The 18,038-nt window shown below is 40.4% G+C and overlaps 1 protein-coding gene across 1 annotated transcript in view; it reads right to left on the bottom strand.

Moving 5' to 3' along the window:
• Positions 1–18,038, bottom strand: part of LOC117737719 (ecto-NOX disulfide-thiol exchanger 2-like) — a 144,711-nt gene that overhangs the window by 7,371 nt on the left and 119,302 nt on the right. Inside the window, exons 9-11 of the mRNA XM_034543846.1 lie at positions 13,226–13,346; positions 9,318–9,505; positions 4,965–5,105 (exon numbers count right to left, since the gene is read on the bottom strand). Coding sequence (XP_034399737.1) covers positions 4,965–5,105; positions 9,318–9,505; positions 13,226–13,346 — 450 coding nt within the window. The remainder of the gene's footprint in view (positions 1–4,964; positions 5,106–9,317; positions 9,506–13,225; positions 13,347–18,038) is intronic.

Below are 18,038 nucleotides of genomic sequence, written 5' to 3'. Positions count from 1 at the left end.
AAACCCCGATGCTACAGAAACATCTCAACAGGGCTCTGGGTAGTTAACATTCTCACATTTGAGGGTGTTTTACTCAGCATGCAAAGAGTTTTGCACTATAAGCAAATGCCCAAAAATTGAAAATGAACACAAACTAATCACAATGAAAATAAGGACAAGAGAACAAGATGAAGGAGCGAAAGAATGAAGTCAGCAGTTAAAGTTCAGATGAAGGGGAAAAGCAAAACACGACGGAGGAAGTGCTAACGATGTTAATGATCAAGCGGTTGTTTACTGTGAACCTGTGACAGATAAATACACAGAAGTGAGGATAGAGGAGGAAGTGTGTGTGTGTGTGGCAGAAAAAGACATTAGTTTCTTAATGAGTGAAGTTTGTAAATTGAGAATTGTGGGGAAGGAAAGTGGCTTCCTCTCCAGAGTCTAGTCTAGTCTAATCGGGATGCAGTGGCCTTGTCGTCAAGTTCTGGTTTAATGTGAGAGTGTGTGCAGGTATGTGCTTTGAGTGTGCACGTTTACTCGATATCTGCACTGTGTGCTGGTCGTTCATTTTCTAACCCAGTTGTGTCTGGGTGATTTTGTCAGTGACGAGTACAGGCCCTGTGAAGGTTGGCTTGTAATCATATTTCATGTCAGTGGAGGGGAGGAGGGCAGGTGAAATAAGTACAAGGAAAAAGACAAAAATGGAGGAGTGAGCGCTCAGGGTTTTTTTTCCCCCTCACTCACACTGACTTGATTAGCACTCTGTTCGCTCGCTCTGTCATCTTGCTTTAACGTCTCCGGCTAGAGTCAATTAGCAAAATGAGAGGAAACGTCAATGAGAAACAAATCACCCACTAATCCAAGAAGACACACCGAAAACTGTCTCTCCATCCCTCTCTGACTCCCTCAGAGAGACACACACACACACACACACACACACACACACACACACACACACACACACACACACACACACACACACACACACACACACACACACACACACACACACACACACACACACACACACACACACACACACACACACACACACACACACACAGTTGCATCAACACAGAATACGTGGACTTAAAAAATACCTTCTAACTGGATTTGAAAGGAAACGCGCTGATTAAGATGACACGCCGTTAAAAATGAAAGTAGCTTCTCTTGGCTGAAGGCGCGATACCATGACAACAGTGCTGACAGGTGTATGATGAAAGAGTACATCTTGAGAATAGGAGTGAAGGAGACTAGGGGACAGATATGGTAACTGCATTGTTAAGCAGATACACAGGGTGAGGCACGAATACAGCGCTGACAGCTACAATATAGCATGAATGCACACGGTGAATGAATATGTAATCTCCCATCCAACGTAAACACTGCACTGAACTGTCACATTGCGTGAGAGGAGCTGATGCCGTACAATGCGCTGGCATAATGGATGTCTTAGTGTATGTATGTTAATGAATTTCTTCACCTTCTGTATGCCAAGAGGATTCTTTGCCATTGTTAAATAAAACGGGAGGTTTTAGTAAATAAATCCACACATCTAAGTTAAAAATGGCATACTTTTTTTCCTTTTGCCCAAGCCTTGCTACTTTTTGTATATATATATTTTTTTCCTGTATTCTAATATTTACGCTGCTCCAAATGTTTACGATAAGGAGTATATTGCTTCATTACATAATGAGACAGGTAAAGCCACAGTGAGGAATAACTGTCAACTGTGAATCAGCGAAGGTAAACTGACGAGATACATTTTTGATAAAGGATCCATCATATGTGTTTATTAAAGCAGTGTGACCAAGATAGTAGGAGCAGGACATATTAAAACCTGTAATAACTGTTTTCTTTGGCCACTAGGGGGCAGCAAAAACAAAGTGTGTACACAGTATTGAAATATTATCACCTTTTAAGTTGATGAATTTAGCTGCTAAATGTTCTGCTTTGTTCAACAGCTCGTCACTAACTGTGTTCAGCAGGTAGCATACAGTGGGGTTTATAGAGATGTTTCTCAACATCTGTTTCCCAAAAAAACCGACTATCAGAGCAATGAGAATAAAAGTTGTGGGCCAGAGAGCGAAACAATGAGCTGAAACTTTTTACAAAGCTCCATAAAACATGGATGGAGGGCTGCAGTTGCAGCCGTATACGAGCGACACCTTTTTCACATTCTCATTTGATACATTGTCGTTATAAAAATATAAATTATAGCCTCTTAATGTGTGTTTAGGGATACTGGGAGTGTTTGCTGTGGCCGAATTCACTGGGATTGGGAGTGTGGGGGTTGTGGTGGAAGTTGAGGCAGGATACTGCATTTGGATGACTGGGGATGTGTGCTCTACACGTGTAGTCAAGGTTACTTGCTGGGAAACAAGAGGTTGGGGAGAGCGATGAAGCTCCAGATGAAGCACAACGTCCGTGTTCCTCTTCTCTCTACTGGTTCTTGCTACTGGTGAGTCTCTCGCTGACAAAGGGCTCCTCCAAACTTTGCTGTCTACACCAGCCGAGACGCTTTCACCTCTCCTATACACATCTCTCTCAGCTTTTCTTTAACCTCCCACACTCTGTGTTTGTCGTCAATCCACAAGAATGTAAATAAACAATGTCATTAAATCACAGAGTATGGAGATGCCACAGCCTTATTTAGAACATTTATAACTGTCTGTTATAGACCATTATCTATAGCTTAAGCAAAGATGGTGCTATGGCTTTGTTGACTGCTACATGCAACCTTTATAATCTGCCTTTCTTGCTTCTAACAAAGGTCAGTCAAACATGAGCACAACTTTTAATGAATGTGAACTTTTGGTGAGATGTTTAGCTCCAAGCGTGCCACATATGTCAGGGCAGGATATTATGAAAAACAACATGAAGCATAGCGATGCACTCAAACAGCACTTTGCAGCAATGTGAAAGCAGCTTAAGTCCAGAAGGAGGCTTTTTCTCCTGAGACATGAAGAGCTTGTACATAATTGCCATGTGATTGGACAGAAATAGTCAAACATTACATGCTGTCATCCTCACGGAGGTCCAGATGATAGAGTATCTCTGCTACTATACAGCTCTGCTTATATACAGAGGTAATCCTCCAGAGGAAGGCGAGAGATGCATATGGAAGGAGGGAAAATAAATCCTTACCAGCAGAACCAGTGGAACTAAAAGAGAAGCTAAAGCAAACATATATTGTCCCTGCAGGAAGAAAAACATAATTTCCTGAAAAACTGCAGTCTCTTACTCATCAGGAGTCAGACTTGCACGATAACTGACATACACAGACATGTAACTAACACTTAAGTTTACAGAATCCATAATTTCAGAATAATTCCCTGGAAATAACTATCGCCATGAATAAAGCAGTTGCAAAAAGAGGGTCCTTTGATTTTCTTGACAACCGTTCATCAAAACAACTTCACACTAAGTGGATGGACCCAAGGAAGTGCAGTGTCCAGTGCGACCGCTTGAGACCTACGGGACTATTCATCAGTCAAGAAACTGCTCCTCTCCAGGAGCCGCATGTACAGTATAGATCAGTCTCAGCGAGAAGAGGGCACGAAGAAAAGAGAAAAGCTAATTCACGTAGTTTAAATATCTGCAGTTGAGCGACCTTCCATCCTGCTCACAGCAAACACACTTCAGCAGCTCTGTGAATCAAGAAGATGACACAAGAGCAGACAGCAAACCACCAGAGTCATCAGGCCCCACTTGACACTACCATTTTAGTATTATAATTATCCAATTACATAGCTGACTGAACTCGAGGCTCCATCTCATATCCGCTCTCTTCCCCGTTACCACGCTGAGCCAGCGAGAGGTAAGAGAGCACAGCTGCTATCGAATGCAATCTTTGCTGCATGTCACCAAGATGACCTGGAGAAAAAAAACCCATCTTTGTAGATTTTGGAGTCGAGACGCAGTGGATATTTTACTGTGCGGCTCAGTACAGTTTGGTCTCTTCGCAGGACTGTTGGAACACAGCAACACGCTGCTTCACAGGCACACACACACACACACACACACACACACACACACACACACACACACACTGTGTATTATCCCAGTTCTTCTCCTGTCAGTGTACGAGCAGCCTCATTAGAGTCGTTCATCGCTTATGTCCCTCACTCAAGGACACCTTGAGGGTAAACAAAAGGGAGACGACTCTCTCTTCCACTTCACATTCAAGTTTCTAATCTCAGTTACCTTCTGGCACGGCTTTTCTAAAAACCCATCTCTTATTTTAGGACGCAACATCATCATTCAGCATTACAAGAATGAAATGGAGGACATGACAGGGATGGCATGATCGTAACCGGGGGGTAATTTTGCCAAGCTATGCAAACATTTTCCGCTTCAGAACTACATACTGTAAAATAAATCTCATTTGGGTGTAAAAGTTCATTGACAGATTTGATGTGCCCTTAAATGCCTCCTCCCACACAGGCAACGGTTACTGTACTTCACATTAAAAGCATTCAGCTGGCAAAACACGAGGAAGAATTTATTGTGAAGCCGCGTTTAGCGATGACTACGAAATAAGACAACTGTCATTGCATGATAGAAAAAGGCAGATTACTGATTGATAGATGTCTTGAATGTAACAGACAAACAAGAGAATGAATCACACGATGATTGGTATTGCAGTCTCTTTATCTGTTCTTGTATTTTAGAAGCCTGAATCCTACATTATTGGTTACATCATAGGGACCTGCTCTTTTAGGTACTTCAGATTATCTGCCTTTTTTATTTCGTAAAGCCATGGTTAATATCAAATATCTACTGCTTGATTATCATGACTCTTCTGCTGTGCTGGGTGGATTCAGGGACAAATCATGAGACGCCACATTAAATGCACCAAAATCTTCACTGAAATGAAGCCAGTGTTAAATAATGTTCACAATATGCAACATTCGTCATGCACTGAAAGTCACTATGAAGTCATTTCACAAATGTTCCCCTTGACTTGCTTGTTTTCTTCTGACCTGTACTGCGGTTGTAGTCTGCAGGTTCTGCAGTCCTGATGTGAGGTCGTGGATTTGGTTCTTCAGCTGCTGTTTGTCTTCCATGTTCTTCTCAAGCTCGGCCTCTCGCTCCTTCAACTCGTCCCTCATTCTCAGAAGTTGCTAAACAAGAAGAATGAGGAGGAATAGGAGGAGGACAAGAAGGAAAAAAAAAGAAAGAAGGAAGAAGAGGAAGAACGAAGAAGAACGAAGAAAGAAGGACGAAGAAAAAAGATGAAGAAGAAGGACGAAGGAAGAAGGAAAAGGAAAAAGAAAGAAGAAAGAAGAAGGACGAAGAAAAAAGGAACAAAGTAAGAAGAAGGAAGAAGAAGAAAGAAGAAGAACGAAGAAAGAGGGATGAAGAAAAAAGAAGGAAGTAGAAAGAAGGAAGTAGGAAAGAAGGACGAAGAAAAAAAGGAATGAAGGAAGAAGGAAAAGGAAAAATAAAGAAGGAACAAGAAAGAAGGAGGAAGTAGAAGGAAAGAAGGAGGCTATTAATGATTATTTTACCAATGTTTCACCAGCTGATCTTTGACAGAAGGAGAATAAATTAATTTGATCCAGGGTCCCAATCTTAACTCCGAAAAATATTCTTCTTCCTCCTTTTAATGTAAAGCTGAATTATTCATTAGTTACAGTGGAGCGTGTGTCAAGTGAGGTGAACATCGAGCGCTGGTCTGAAGTCAGTGAGAGATTCAGACGGACCTGCTGAGCTCTTCTAAGTATTACAAAATGTTGTCTAAAAATGTTCTCCAGATAATGAATGATCCAATTGCATGGTCATAATTTTTACATTAAACATTAGGACGGTTTGTGTTCTGTCTCCATCTTTTTTTTTTTGGGATACAATCCAATAGCACACATCTAGTACTGTATCTGGCACTATGATGGTGGCACTATGATGGTGAAAGATATATGATTACATGTTGCATTAATTATGCTTTATGTGTATTAAAAAGAATCAAAGTCCAAAAAAGTCTCACGTCCATGTTTCCTAAGGCAGGCTTCTTTTGGAAAACCTTTGATATTCGAGTTGCAGCTTCAAAAGTACGAGCTGAGTTCAAACAATTTGATTTGACCAACTTATTCAGACTATATTACTGTGCATATTAACAGGATGACAACATGATGATAACAGATGTAATCAGCTTTGAAGCTTAGTACTGACCTTGTATTAGCAGGTGAACAAACATATTACACTTTGCATGTTAATGTCACAGCACATATTGTTATTGGACTATAATTGAACCCGTCTTGTTGATTGTGCGGTCTGAATCTCCGGGTCGTGAATGTGAACCGTTCAGCACGTATTTATGAACTGAAAACAGAGGCTGGCATGTGATGTTGTCAACCCCGCCCAGCTACTCATCCTTTTGACCCTACGTTGCCATGGAGACAATACTGACAGAGACAACCATTTTCTGATGTAAATATAATCCAATAGGAGGACAGCCATTTGCATCATTGCATTTTGCCTCTGAGGTCAGTTCATAATGCATACAAACTTATTATGGAATTGTGTCTATCTAAGATTATTACTTACCACATGCAGAGAAGACAACGAGTTAATGCTTTTTATGTGTGATTGTTTGCTCCATGTTTTTATTATTTTTATTTATTAGGGTCCGAGCGACTGAGAAAGTCCCCATTTGTTTTACCTGTATTTTAGTTTTCTTATTTATTTATTTTTTTAGCTTTTAGGATGTTATAATTATGTGAAGTGTCTTTGAGTATCACGAAAAGTGCTATATAAATTCAATGCATTATTATTATTATTATTATTATTATTAATGTTTAAAGTGTAAATTGAAGCGTGGTGTAAAGACCGTGGAAGGATGTTACCACTTAACACATTATTAAATGTACGCCCAAAAGCAGAACACAATTTAGAGGCTTGCCTTAACACTCTGACTGGGTGCATAATGCGTTATGATTTAAGCGTGGTGCTGCAAACAGAAGATTGTGGTTGCACGAGGCAGCATTGGGAAAACAACAGTAAACCATTCAGGGGTGAAAATAATCTTAATAATGTTAAGAAGGAAATGAAGGCAAAAGATATGTAGTCATGTATGAAAAATGCATCAATCCTCTCCTACGGGACACACGTATATGCTGATAATACTTACTAAGTGTTCAAAGCATCTACTGATGCTTTCATATACGTGCTGGAGGCACATTTCATAAAAGGTGATTACAATGCACTCTGTCAAACGAGATGGAAGTGGAGCAAAGCTCCTCTGCCTTGAAGACAATATGTTTCTATCGCTTAAGGAAGAGTAAGTGCAAGCTGGGGCTATTTGACAACCCAGCAGGTGATCAGAAAAGGGGATTGCCGCCTAAGGAAGTGTTTTCCTTTTTAAAAGTGGATAACTAAATGTTCCTGAGGGTAATATTTTATCAAAATAGCCTAAAGCTGTGATTCTCAATGTGTTTCCCTGATACACAAAGTCTCTCAGATTTTTTTTTATTTCCAGCCATTTAAAGGGTGTAATTTCTGTCTAAATGCCAAACTCTATTACCGCACATTAAGTCCCGAGCCCTCCTCAAACACAGGCCTGCAGCTTCCAAACACAAGCGTCCCCAAATTAAACTACAGTGAAGAAAAGGGGAAAAGGTGCAGCAGGCTTTGTCTCACCACACGGCATTGTACAAATAAATAAACATAAACAATTAAACTATACAAATAGGCAACATGACTCATCTCATCTCAAAATTAATTAATAATTTTCTCGATTAATATATGAAGATATTCAATGTAGAAAACAGTTTTCAAGCGCACAAATGTATCAGTTGATATAAAATGGAGAAAAGCAGCAAATCCTCACATTGGACAAACTGGAACCAGAAAAACAAACAGCAACCATCAACGCCACAACCAGAACCTGCACGACATGTTTAGGAACAACATGGGTTTAAGCTCATTTTAAATCCTGAACCTCCTGGAACTATAATTACAACATGGCCAGCCTTAAAGCTCTTACATTGTCCACCTACACGGGTGTTTTCACTCGATGTACACACACACACACACACACACAATTCAGCTCCTCAGGACTGTGTGGGTGTGTGCAGACTGTCGTCGCACTCTCTTGTTCGTTTGCTGCATTTGTTTCGCCGTGACAATTAACGCCCTCATCATCCTAATTGGTACATGGCGTTTAGGGACCTCGCACATATTTCCCCTCCGCCCGACATCGACCTGAGCAGAGGTGTAATCAGACAGAATCCATGAAACCACCTGTGTGGGTGTACGGGGGGCCTGTAAATACACCTGGAAGCAGCCACGCCAGGTTTGCCCTTCCCTTCACAGACCCGGCTGGAGGTCTCTGAAGAGACCGGTCCGTGGATTGCAGTTACAAACAGGGACACGTGGTTAATCTGAGGATCAAGGTCTATCGTGTAGCCAACTGTAGTAGTACCGCCACATTGCACATTTGGTATAAAAAAAGTGCTTCTGAAACAAACATTTTAGTTGTTTCAAGTATATTTAGTAGAGTACAGATTTGTATTTGCACTTCTTGCAGCCGTCATCAGCCAGGCCCCACGGAGTCTAACACAAAGGTAACAGAAAGACCGAGGGGGCATCCCAATGAACAAAGTTTCATGACCTCTGACCCCTAATCTAATTTGACAAACTTAACTTCGGCACTGTCCGCAAAGGGAACATATTGTTCCTCATCTTGAACATTTTCACCTGCAATACCTCTGAGTGCGGTCTGGTCTGATTGCTGAATCACTGATTACTATCAGCTGTGATAAGCCAAAGCTGATATGATTCACTATTAAAAAAAAAAAAAGTCCTTCTGATGAGTTTGTAATATCAGGTTTAAAGATTAAAGCTGCTCATCAATACACATTTAACTCGCATAAAGTAGCTGAGCTTTGTTTTCGTGTCCAGTCTAGGAACCTCCTGCGTGACTGAAATGGGGGTTTTGTTTTTGTTTCAAGACAGTCGAGTGATCATCAAGGAAATGCTCAAAACTGAAAATGCCACACTGGAAAGAATTTTGTGTGCAATACTAAACAGCTCGTTCAGGTGGATATCTTTTTGCAGTGAAGAGGTTATGACTGTATTGAGGACATTTATTCTATTTGGTTTCATACGCAGCTCATTTTAAACTTATTGCAACGTGTCAAAGCGACCAACGGGTGGAATCCTGACTCGACTGAGATGACACAAATTAAATAAATACTCGAGAAAAAATGTCTCCCTTTCCAATCCAGTCCATCTTTGGATAAATGTAATGAGTCGGCTGCATGATTCGTGTCTTTTGCATTGATTATTTGACTTTCTTATTTTTCTCTCTGATGGTATGTTTCTATGTGACGCCTTACCTTCTGCATGCCTTGCAGAGCCTCCTGCAGGAAGCTGAGCTGCTGTGAGTGCGTGTTGTCCTCCTCACTGCTGATTGGTTGGTTCTTGCCTTGCTCCTGTTTGAGCAGCTCCACCTCGTTCCTGTAGGCGTCCAGCTGGCAGCGCAGCGAGTCGTTCTCCTCCTTTAGGGCTTCTGCTTGGGAAACACCTGCGGATGAATACGGTAAACGCGCACAATGACACATTATTAGACTGCCGAGCAAAGGATGTAATCGGTCTGGTTTCTGTCTAAACGTTGTTGTTCTCTCCCTGTAGGACTCCCAGTCAGGCCACAAGAACAAAGTGACTGATGCTTGAAATTACAAGCTCTTGTTATATATTCACGAATGCTAGTAAAACTCCGTGAAATAAAAAATAAAAAACATACCGGACTTCTGTCAAGCGTGAGATTTATTTTCACAGTCCACCGTTTATGGCCAAATGGAAACATCTGTCAGCATTACATAATAGGACAAACATATCTATGACTTTAAACTGTACATAACATATCATACATCTTTATTCTTTCACTTCATAAAAAAGCATTAAAAGGGCATGAATATTTTTCAAAACGCTGCCAAATTAATTCACTTGACTCCTAAAAAGGTTGGAGGAACTCCCCAGAGACTTTCAGACCATAATCACCCCCTTTTACATTGTGAACTAAATGCAGAGTATGAGAGTGTTCAAGAAATTATGTTCCCATGCAGGCACTAAAATACAATCTCTTTTGAAAAATGGAAAAAGCGCCTTTTATCTTGAAACAGGCTTCTGACATCAATGGGATTCTTCTTTTTGTCCTATTAAGTTTCCTGAAGAAATTCAATTCACATTGACCTCAGTGTGACTGAAAGCAAAACCAATCCAAATCTATTGATTTGTTTTTTAAATCCATGGCTAATATAAATAAATAAATGCCCAAACAAAAAATTCAGGAAACTAACAAATAGAGGCTTGAAAAATGTAATACGGTGCCAATTCCAACGTAATATCCTACAATTGGCAATGGGTTGGCTCATATATTGTGTAAGGGACACAATTGATGGATTAATTTCATGGTTAAGATTATCTATCAAAGGTTTGAAACTATTAATAATCATGTCTGCTTCAAACAAATCTTTTAACATCTATTTCAAGATGCACTGGTGACCTTACCAGCTGACTAAATGGAAGTCAAATTAACGTTGGATCCCTCAGGAGCAAACAGACTGACCATCACGCATCTGTGTGCCAGTGGATACACGGGTTCATGGTAGATATTAGAGCCGGGTTACACTCACAACGTTGATGGTGTTTCCACCTGATTCAAACGGCATCGAAAGCCATCCGTCAAAGAAAGACGGGAGAGAGGTGACATTGCTCAAACACGAACATAATGGAGGTTTTCTGAAGCTGCTTAACTGACCGACAAGAGGTTCTGATGGAGTATCCTTGTGCCTTAACGCTTTTTTTCACAGGTATAATTAACACTATAACATCACAGAGTTTGAGCTTTCCATCTGCTGCTTGAATCAAATCAACTGGTGAAAACACAGTCTTTCCCATAATTTATTCTCCATATGGGGCGGCTCGAGAGCTTGATGTGTCCCTGGTGTGCACTTGTAGCACACATACACTTATTTTAAGTGTTATCCCGATTTGAGCCTTTTTGTGAGTTATTCTCGTTGATGCCAATGGCAGCATCAGTAAAGTTTTCATGATGCTTTCTTGTATATTAAGTTTTTACATACTTTCCTGTTTTCACACTTGTGCGATGGATGCACAGTTTGAACAAATGTATATTTCATGAACTTTATTTTTTGTTTTCAAAGGCAATTCCCAATAGAACAAAAGTGACAAGAATGTAAGTGAGTTGTGTGAATAAGGCCCGTTCACAACAGCACTGCAACAAACTAAACTGCTTAATCTACATTGTACAATTCCACAGTTCAATCCTTCAGATGGTGTAGAGAGGGATGTATCCACATAACTCACATTCCTTGTTATTATTCAAATTAGCCTGATGTTGCAATGACTGCCAGTCAAATCGAAAAGACACCCAATAATACGATGTCTAATATTTCATCTTGAATGGTGCACAATTGATGACACAGATTATACGGTAACAATATCCTGAATTGTGTTCAATTTCACCTCTATGATTAACATGTGAATTACATTAACATATCAAAGTGTCTGATGCCGGCATAATGTTATATATATATATATATATATATATATATATATATATATATATATATATATATATATATATATGTCTCTGTGTGTCGAGAAATACTTTGAAAGGAACGCATTTTTATTCATCTCAAGCTATGTGTGGAAACATGATTCAATTACAAATGAATGATATTATAAAGATGGATGTAGAGTCCCCCGCTTGCAAACGTGTGTTTTCTCCCTGCAGTATTCAGTGAGATATGGATGATGGGCTGAGAATAGTATTGATCATCAAAACTTATTAACTGTCTGCCCAAGGAAAGCCAGCAGTTTGGCCAGATTCTGTCCAATTTCCCCTGTGTTTGCTCTCAATGCTATCAACCGTAACAAACACATGCACATGAAGGCGTGCACGCACACACACACACACACACGCACGCACACACGCACACACGCACACACCACGCTGGGAGAATAACAACAGTTCATTCTCCCATTAATCTGTGTGCTGTGGCAGAAAACCCTCAGCCATAACTCGAGTTGTGAGATGTCTTCTTCAGCTTCTTTGTGCTTATGTGTCCACGCTGTGTTCTTGTATACCCAGCTACATAATTTATCAAATTCCACAAAGTACGCCCCCAATATGACACATTTTCATTAGAGGAAGCTTCAGCAATGCTAGCCTTATTCCCTGTTTAATTTCACAGGTCTTTTTGTTGGTCGCATATCGGATTTATCATTGCCGAGATTCACTGCAGTAATAATAACAAAGCATCTCCTATGAAGCCTAAAGGGCACGACTTTCCCTCAGAAAGGAGATTTCAAAAGATTAGCTCTATGTTCCTGTTCTGCACTGCTTTTTCATCTGTTATTGTGTTTATTCGTTTCTAATATCAGATTACAAGTTCTTTTCAGTGGTAATGCAGGCGCTGATTCGCCATCTCTGTGGTTGTGTGATTTAGGATTCAATGATTTGCTTTTGTGATTTCCAGGGGCTCCTTTGCGGACATTTGTAATGCAATTTTTTTGTGCAACCAATTTGATTGACCCTACTTTCTCTACAATTACTATACTAATAGATTTTACAGAATTACTTTCATGAACACATTGAACAATTGCACAAGAGCAATACTGTGCTCCACTGAGGAGAATCGAATGACAGTGTGGGCGAACGTTTACCTCCACATTCTAAGGCCAGAACATCCTTTGAGACCAAAGCACAAAAACTTGAAATGCTGCTGATTAGTTTTGTGAGACAAATTCATTACAAAGTGTCAGCACACGTGTTGCCGTCTCTGATATAACCAGAAACAGTTTATTAAAAAGTAAAGCTGTTACAAAACCAATTACAATCTCCTGATTGTTACTCAGTTTTGGATTATTCAGTTCTTTCACACGTTAAAAAAACAATTTTTGAGTGTGGTGTTGATGGTCACAATCCATAAAGGAGCTACTGACGGCTCCTCAAAGGTATAGTGGATGGTGTTGCGAGGACTGCGGTCACAGCTTAGCTCGCTATTTAAGTTTAAACATCTAGAAATGGGGATTTTTTTTCAAAATGAACTGCATGCTGAATGTCCATCAGCGCTGTGTTCGAAGTTTTCTACCACTGATTTTTGACCTTTAAGCCACAAGTGACATGGGAAGTGGTTGCTGCTAGGTGACAGTGTATGACAGTACCCACATAATTTAGCCCCTCTGCACTGTTTAATGTCAGCCCCAATATATTTACCTGAGTCCTCAGAATCTTTACTGTTGAAGGGGGAGGAGTCCTCCATGTCATCGTCCGACATCTCCATCTCCTCCTCTCCCCTGATGCACATCAGCTGCTCGTTGTGCATATTTCGGATCTTCTGCAAGACACAGAAACAGGAGCGACTGAATATCTGCATTGTGGATGTTCAAACACACACACACACACACAGGCGGACTGGGGGAAAAAAGTGGCCCGGGAGTTACTGTCATACCGGCCCACTCAATACACGGCGCGTTGCCCACTCAATGCATCCCACGTTTCGACTAGTCAGTGGCCCACTTGGAAAAATACCCATACACTTAACATTATTTTGGATTACAAATCAAAAAAAATGTGTAATAACATTTGGATCCACCAATGCCTGGATGGACACATGGAATATAATTATACTGGCTATTGTAACACTCTGGGCTAGTATCAGATGGTTACACGTATAACTACAGAGCCTTAAGGAATGAATGTCAGCAGAGAAAGACCACACAATAAAGAAACTGGAATCAGAGGGTAGAATTAGTATGAACTATATTGTAGAAATGAACAGAACAGAACATACGATGGCGTTTGAACATCAGTGGTATCAGTAGTGTTGCATGCTGGGTGTGTGATTGTGTGTGTGTGTGTAGGGGTGTTGAAGGTGCATAACAAAACCATAAGTTAAGTAACAGAACCTAAACTAACTCTGCCGGCCCAGGTGCATTATAGTCACATAATAAAAACCAATATCAGTATACTCATGTGTTATTATTACCTCACTACAGGAGTAGTTTTTGCAGCAGCTCACTCTTTTCTGCAACACAGTCTATAATGTTCTCACTGTCCAGCATCTGCACAACATCTGTCTGACTCGCCATCAACATAAAAGCCTCCAGGTGCTGTCGAGAGAGTGAGCTCCTGAGCCTGTTTCTGACATATTTCAGCTTCGAAAAGCTTCGCTCGCATGCTACCTGTGTGCCAGAGAGGGTGAGCAGGAACCTGTATGCAAGGCCTATGATGTGGTGTGCATCTGTCAGGAGGTCGTACTGCTTCAGAACTCGGTAGCAACGGATTGGACAGTCCTTGCAACATGAGCACTTTTTTAAAGCTTTTGTAAACCACGAATCATCAATCTAGATAACATATTAACATTGTTTATAATGTTAGTGTTGTGTGTTACACAATGTTTTTAGCATAACAAGCTAGCTGGTTAACCTAAGTGTTATATGACATAAGTTACATTACATTACATTACATGTCATTTAGCTGACGCTTTTATCCAAAGCGACTTACAATAAGTGCATTAAACCATGAGTCCAAACTCAGAACAACAAGAATCAAGCAAGTACAATTTCTTCAATAACGTTAAACTACAGAGTACTATCCGTAAGTGCCATTTAAGTGCTACTAAAGTGCTAAACAACAAAGTGCTATCGGTAAGGGACATTTAAGTGCTACCAAAGTGCTACTACGGCGCTATCTTCCCTATTCAAAGTATAGTCGAAAAAGATGTGTTTTTATTTTGCGACGGAAGAAATTATAAGATTGCCCTCTTTACAACTACCACTGTGGATAGCTTGCTCATCGATTGTAAGCAGGTGACTACGGCTAACATGTTAAATTAGATAATATCGATGATACAACAGCGCCAGCTTGCTTATTTGACCTGATTATAACGGTCTCAATTTTGGACATTTATCTAGCTAACGTTAGCTAGTCTAGCTTGTAGGAACGTCCCCTCAACTGTGAAAAGCAAGCTAACATTGGCCAAGTCAACATCAGAACTCACCACCATATCACTGTCACCTGCTGGTGGTTTCCCAAATAAGTCAGAGATTTATACATATTTTAATGCACCTTCCGCCACACATCTCTTCTTTTTCTCTCTGAGCTTTTCAGCTCCACCTTTAAAGGATTTATGTTTTGGTGCCGGTGCCATGCGGCCGGATCGCGCTCAAAAACGGCTTTGTCTGCGAGCGAGTGACGCAAGTGTTGAGTTGGCTCGAGTGATTGAGATTCAATAACACCTAAAACAAAGTTAGACTGACGGTGAAGAAGATGGAAACCATGAGTGTGAATACAGATCGCGAGGAGTAGTATAAATGTCAGTCAGTGATTATTGACTTTATTAGAGTAAATTCAACGTGTTTTGTAAAGCATAGAATAGTCGGAGCCGGCGATGTCAGAGGGAGGTCCGGTTGGTGATGGAGGTTCCCCAGTATCCCCCACATACACCTACACACAGGCTTTCAGCTCAAGGTTACCAGGAGCCAGGCATGCACACGTGAAGCCTTCGACTACGCACACAAACCTGGACTGCATGGTGTGAATGACACCATCCTACACTCATACAGGCTTATGCTGCATGAGTAAGCAGTGGCAAGGGGCAACAGGATAATGCGTCACCCCCTGAAATTCAAATTTGAGCCGCCAAGGAGTGACAAATATGATCGCCTGCAGTGTTTATTAGGTTGATCAAGATTACATCATTTGAAATAATGTGAAAGTACTTTGACTGACAAGGTTAGCCTGGTACATTTTGACCTGCAGAGAGAAATCACATTGTCCTCCTACCTTACCGTTATTGAGTGGTACACACACACAAACACACACACACACACACACACACACACACACACACACACACACACAAAGAGCGTGCATCTATTCTATTGTCATGTGAAGGGCACAAAGCCTGTCCTCTCTGGTTAATGCAGTGTGAAAGTATAGGACAGATAAAAGCCAGCGTGATTAAAACAGACTATTGAGCATGTTAAAGAAATAAAGATCAAAGAGCACTGTAATCCTTTATGAATCTGACATCTTGCTGTTAACCCCAAGAACCCCCTAATATGCCTCACTCGAATGCTCCAAAGCAGTTGTGAATAAAACTCAACAAAAAAAACAACCTTCTTAATGTCTGTTTGTCACATACAACTAATGAAGACAAAGCATTACAATTCAGACGATTTCTAAGCAAACTCAAGGATAGAGTAGCGACACGAAAAAAAAAACCCATCATGCAACAACTCCAATGGCGGTTAGATCGGTTTTCCTCAAACGACTTCTTTTCAATTTCCGTGCCATGTCAAAGGGGAGGGGGAACTGCTCCCAGGCTTCACCTTCGTGAGAGCAAGAAGGGACTTTTGTCTGTGGAGAGGATTTCCTCCCCAGCAATATGATACTATGACTGATCCTCCGTGGTTTTCCCTACCAATCAAGCCTTTCAACAAACTTACAGTTTTTGTATTCAAAATAACATCCTCCCTTTCGAAAAATTTACAAAATAACCTACAAAAGTGTGCGTCCCATTTTAAAACTGTTAAAAATATTTCATACCTGAAGAATGGAACCACACCTTCATAGAGAGATTACAGTTGGGTTAAAGTAGCTATTCTGTTCAGGTCAGGGAACAATAATAACACATTTTATTTAATTACAACGGTGTTCATGGTTAAATAAAGTCAACTTTTACTGTCTGTAAGAAACAAACAGCGTCCGACAAATCAAAGTCTGACATTTTGCTGTCTAACCATCGACTCTGACATCCTCCATCTGTGGCCCCATAACAACGTCACACTACTTCCTCCTTTGCTTCAGACTCCGACTGACACCAGAGGGCTTTGTCACTTGAAATTAACTTTAAACCTAATGTTCATGGGGATTGTCTTTTTTCCTCGGAAGATGGTCTCATTCAGGCTAAATCCTAAAGTCGGCATGCAGGGCCAACGCTAACATGTTAATGTTTAGCGTGTACAGCGAATTAGAATGCCGACATTTGATCAGCACTAAACACAAAGTGATGCAACTGCTGACTATATGAGAAAGCCAATGTCATTGTCATATGTCACTAAGAATTCTGGACAAATTAAGGTTTTTGACATGATGTTGGTACTGTAGTTAAAAAAGTATAAGGATTACTAGAGCACCTACAATTCATCCTCAGGGGACCACGAATGTTTGCACCAAGTTTCATGGAAACTGATAAAATCGCTATCAAAACCAAAACTATCAAACTCCTGATTCCCACTCTAGCCATGGTATTTCATCATTAGCTAATGTAATGCATACTCCTGTTTGCATTTCTTTTCTTCATCTTTAGAATATAAAGTGTCGATGAGCATCATACAAGTGTCTTACAAACACTTTAAATGTACTGTATTCACACTAATTAAAAACTTTTTTTTTTTAAAAAGCATGCATATAAGGATGGAGAATTTTAAAAACATAAAGAGTGGGAAGAAACAAAGAGAAATAACTTTGTGACTCATTGGATTTTGATTAAAGAAAAAATCCTCTATAAATCATATCACACATGATGTTGAAAGTAATTGCTGTGTTCTGCTGCAGTCTGTCTGGTGTACAGGTGGTGAGGCACTTTGTCTTATTACAGATATGGTGATGGAAACAACACCCAGCCTGACAATAATACAGGAGCTGATTTTCACTTATGTTGAACACAATAGGCTCTCCAACAGCAGCAGTAACAAATATCGTGAACCGGAACCAACACTCACCTGGCGTGTTAAAACCTCTGATGCAAAGACGACTGTCAGTACACTGGCAAGCTAACGGAAATGTGGAGAGGCGTGGTGCCCCCGTCTAACAGCAAATCAATATTTGTGGGTTAAAGTGTAAAGTGTGATTAATGTATCAACACTAATGTGGACAGCTCCCAGCAGCTGTTCTGAATGCTTGTTAATGTCATGATCTATTCCTGGAAACGTATACGCATTTACATAGATCTGCAGGGGATGGAGCAGAATGAACTCTATTCTCTTTTGATACTGTACATGAATATTCACAAAGAACAAGG

This window comes from Cyclopterus lumpus, chromosome 10 (assembly GCF_009769545.1).
Source record: "Cyclopterus lumpus isolate fCycLum1 chromosome 10, fCycLum1.pri, whole genome shotgun sequence".
NCBI lineage: Eukaryota > Metazoa > Chordata > Actinopteri > Perciformes > Cyclopteridae > Cyclopterus > Cyclopterus lumpus.
Note: the sequence above shows the minus strand (reverse complement) of the source record. Positions and strands in the feature narration are given on the sequence as shown.